The following is a 3295-nucleotide window of genomic DNA, read 5'->3' as shown; positions in this document are numbered from 1 at the left end:
ATGATGATGATAATAATAAAAATAATAAAAATAATAATAATTCTAATATTGCCACAAGGCCAACAATTTTGAGGTGGGGGGAACAATTACATCGAACCTAGTGCTTGACTTGTACTTATTTTATCAACCCCAGAAGGATGAAAGACAGAGTCAACCTCAATGGAATTTGAACTCAGAATATAAAGCTGGAAGAAATGTCGCTACGCATTTTATCTGGCATGCTAATGATTCTGCCAGCTCACCACCTTAATAATAATAATAATGATAATAATAATAATAATAATAATAATAATAATAATAATAATTCCTTCTATTATAGACACAAGGCCTGAAATCTTAGAGGAGGAGGTTAGGTGATTATATCGATCCTAATGTTCGACTGGTACTTAATTTATTGACTCTGGAAGGATGAAAAGCAAAGTCAGCTTTGGTGGAATTTGAACTCAGAATGTAAAGCTAGAAAAGAAATGCTGCGTAGCATTTTATCCAACATGCTAATGATTCTGCCAGCTTGCCACTATAATAGTAGTAGCAGTGGTGGTAATGATGATGATGATAATTAGAGGCAGTGATGATATTAGTGGTAAAGATGAAGATGATGGTGGTGGTGATGATGATAAATATTGTCTGACCAGCATTTTAACTATGACTGTCTCATCTTTTATTGTTGTATTTGGGGATGGTCATGTTGCCAGTTTAGCCAATAGTCTCATCTTTATTTTATTTATTTTTTTATTTTTTGCATATTATATCAAGATCAAGAAGCCGAAATTTTCAAGAAATTTGACTGCTAGTAAGAAAGGTGACTCAGTAAAACCATAAGCAAATAAATAATTACCCGATATAGTTAATCCCAGCGTACATCCTTCTGCTTTATAGAGTTCTACTATGGCAATCCCTCTTCGTTCTTCTGTAATTAGAAAACAAACAAAAAACTGAAATTTTGCTAGCATCATCAAAAACAACAACAACAGTTTACGTAAATATAACATACTCCATTAAACAGCAATATTTCTGGTGAATATTATTTATCTTGTAGCAGAATCTCTCACTGAAGACTGAGGAAAATGCTCAACTGATGGAAGGTCACCTGTATATAATGAGCATTTAGAGTTTTAGAGCCATCGTTGTCATTGATGTCATTTAGCCCCAGGTCAGCTCTGAGCCCAAAACCTATGATCAAAAGTATTTTGGCTATGTCTGTTCTATTGAAGAGGTTGCAAGAAGCAACGCAAATTTTTGTAAAAAGTGGCTGTGTGATAAGTAGTTTGTTTACGAACCACATGGTTCCAGGTTCAGTCCCACTGCGTGGCACTTTGGGCAAGTGTCTTCTACTATAGCCTCGGGCCGACCAAAGCCTTGTGAGTGTATTTGGTAGACAGAAACTGAAAGAAGCCATTCGTATATATGTATATATATGTATGTGTATATGTATGTGTATATATATGTTTGTATGTCTGTGTTTGTCCCCCCAACATCGCTTGACAACCGATGCTGGTGTGTTTACATCCTCGTAACTTAGTGGTTCAGCAGAGACCGATAGAATAAGTACTAGGCTTACAAAGAATAAGTCCTGGGGTCAATTTGGTTGACTAAAGGCGGTGCTCCAGCATGGCCACAGTCAAAGGGCTGAAACAAGTAAAAGAGTAAGTAAATGAGTGGAAATCAAATCAGTGAGTGTGTTAAATAATAAAGCACTGAAAGAGAATGACTCTTCCCAGACACAATAAAATATGCCTCAACACATGAATTCACATAAAGAATCTTCCAAACCAAACACAAAAACGAAATATTCTATCATTGTTTTCCAGATATGAACACTTGTTCTTAACACCTGTTACATACACTTACTATTCCCCACTTTTATCACTATCCATCACTCTCAGCCACCCTTTAACAACAATCGCTACTGGCAGGGTTGAACTTCAATAATAATTGTTTTTCATTTCAGCACAAGGAAGGCAATTTTGAAAGGAGGTGATTAGTTGAATCCATCAACCCTAGAACTGTATTTTGTCAATGGATGAAAGATAAAGTTAACCTCAATGGTATTTGAACCCAGAAAGTGAAAAGCAGGAAGAAATGCAGCTACGAATTTCATCTGTGTTAATGATTCTGCTAGTTCAAAACCTTATAATTGTTTCAAATTTTGGCAAAAGACCAGAAACTTTGGAGGAAGAGGTCCGAGTCAGTACCATCAACTCCCAGTACTTGGCTGGCACTTATTTTATCAACCCTAGAGGGATGAAAGGCAAAGTTAACACCATCAGGATTTGAACTCAAAACACAAAGAAGAAATACTGCTGCGCATTTGTTCAACATGCTAATAATTCTGCCAGCTCACCACATTAATAATAATAATAATAATAAAAATAATCCTGTCTGTTATAGACATAAGGCCTGAAATTTTGAGGGAGGGGGCTAGTTGATTACATTGACCCCAGTGGTCAGGATGTGAACTCAAAACATAGAGACAGACGAAATACCAATAAGGATTCTACTATCTTGCTGCCTTCCATAATAATAATAATAATAATAATAATAATAACAACCTTTTCTGCTATGGGGAGAGGGGTTAAATCAATTACATCGACCCAGTACCCAACTGGTACTTATTTTATCGACCCTAAAAGAAGAAGAAAGAGAAGAAAGAGAAGAAGAAAGAGAAGAAAAAGAAGAAGAAGAAGAAGAAGAACAACAACAACAACAACAACAACAAGAAGAATAAGAACAAGAACAAGAAGAAGAAAGAGTAGAAGAAGAACAAGAAGAACAAGAAGAACAAGAAGAAGAAGAAGAAGAAGAAGAAGAAGAAGAAGAAGAAGGCGAAGAAGAGGAAGAATAACAACAACCACCACCACCACCACCATCAAAACTTGAAAATTAGCACATGATTCTTGTTCTGTGTCTATTCTGCTTCTGCCTCTCCTTCCTAAACACTATCTCATCAATAATAACAATAATAGTTATAAAAATAATGGAATAAAAAAAAAAATTTTTTAAATCACTGCAGTGTGACATCAGTGTTTGCATTATCAAAATCCAACACATAATTCCAACGATATCATCAGCAAAAACCATCAGCTGCTTTAACTGCAACACCAGAGCTAACCTCAGAATTATTGATTCTTCACATTCTTATAATAGCAATAACATCTCACAAGTATTTCCTCTTGGACACTGGTTCTTATTCACTATCATATGACTCATTCCTGATTTTTTTTCGTTATAAATTGTAAAGCAACACTAACAGATTCAAAACAACTTACTAGCAGAAATTTTAATCTTCTTTTAT

The 3295-nt window shown here is 35.1% G+C and overlaps 1 protein-coding gene across 10 annotated transcripts in view; it reads right to left on the bottom strand.

Moving 5' to 3' along the window:
* Nucleotides 1-3295, bottom strand: part of LOC106884182 (glutamate receptor-interacting protein 2) — a 537293-nt gene that overhangs the window by 136946 nt on the left and 397052 nt on the right. For all 10 annotated transcript variants that reach the window (XM_052965766.1, XM_052965774.1, XM_052965783.1 and 7 more), the window contains one exon: nt 839-910. In XM_052965766.1, the coding sequence (XP_052821726.1) occupies nt 839-910 (72 nt within the window). The remainder of the gene's footprint in view (nt 1-838; nt 911-3295) is intronic.

This window comes from Octopus bimaculoides, chromosome 1 (assembly GCF_001194135.2).
Source record: "Octopus bimaculoides isolate UCB-OBI-ISO-001 chromosome 1, ASM119413v2, whole genome shotgun sequence".
Taxonomy (NCBI): Eukaryota; Metazoa; Mollusca; class Cephalopoda; order Octopoda; family Octopodidae; genus Octopus; species Octopus bimaculoides.
This window is presented reverse-complemented; position numbering and strand designations above follow the sequence as displayed.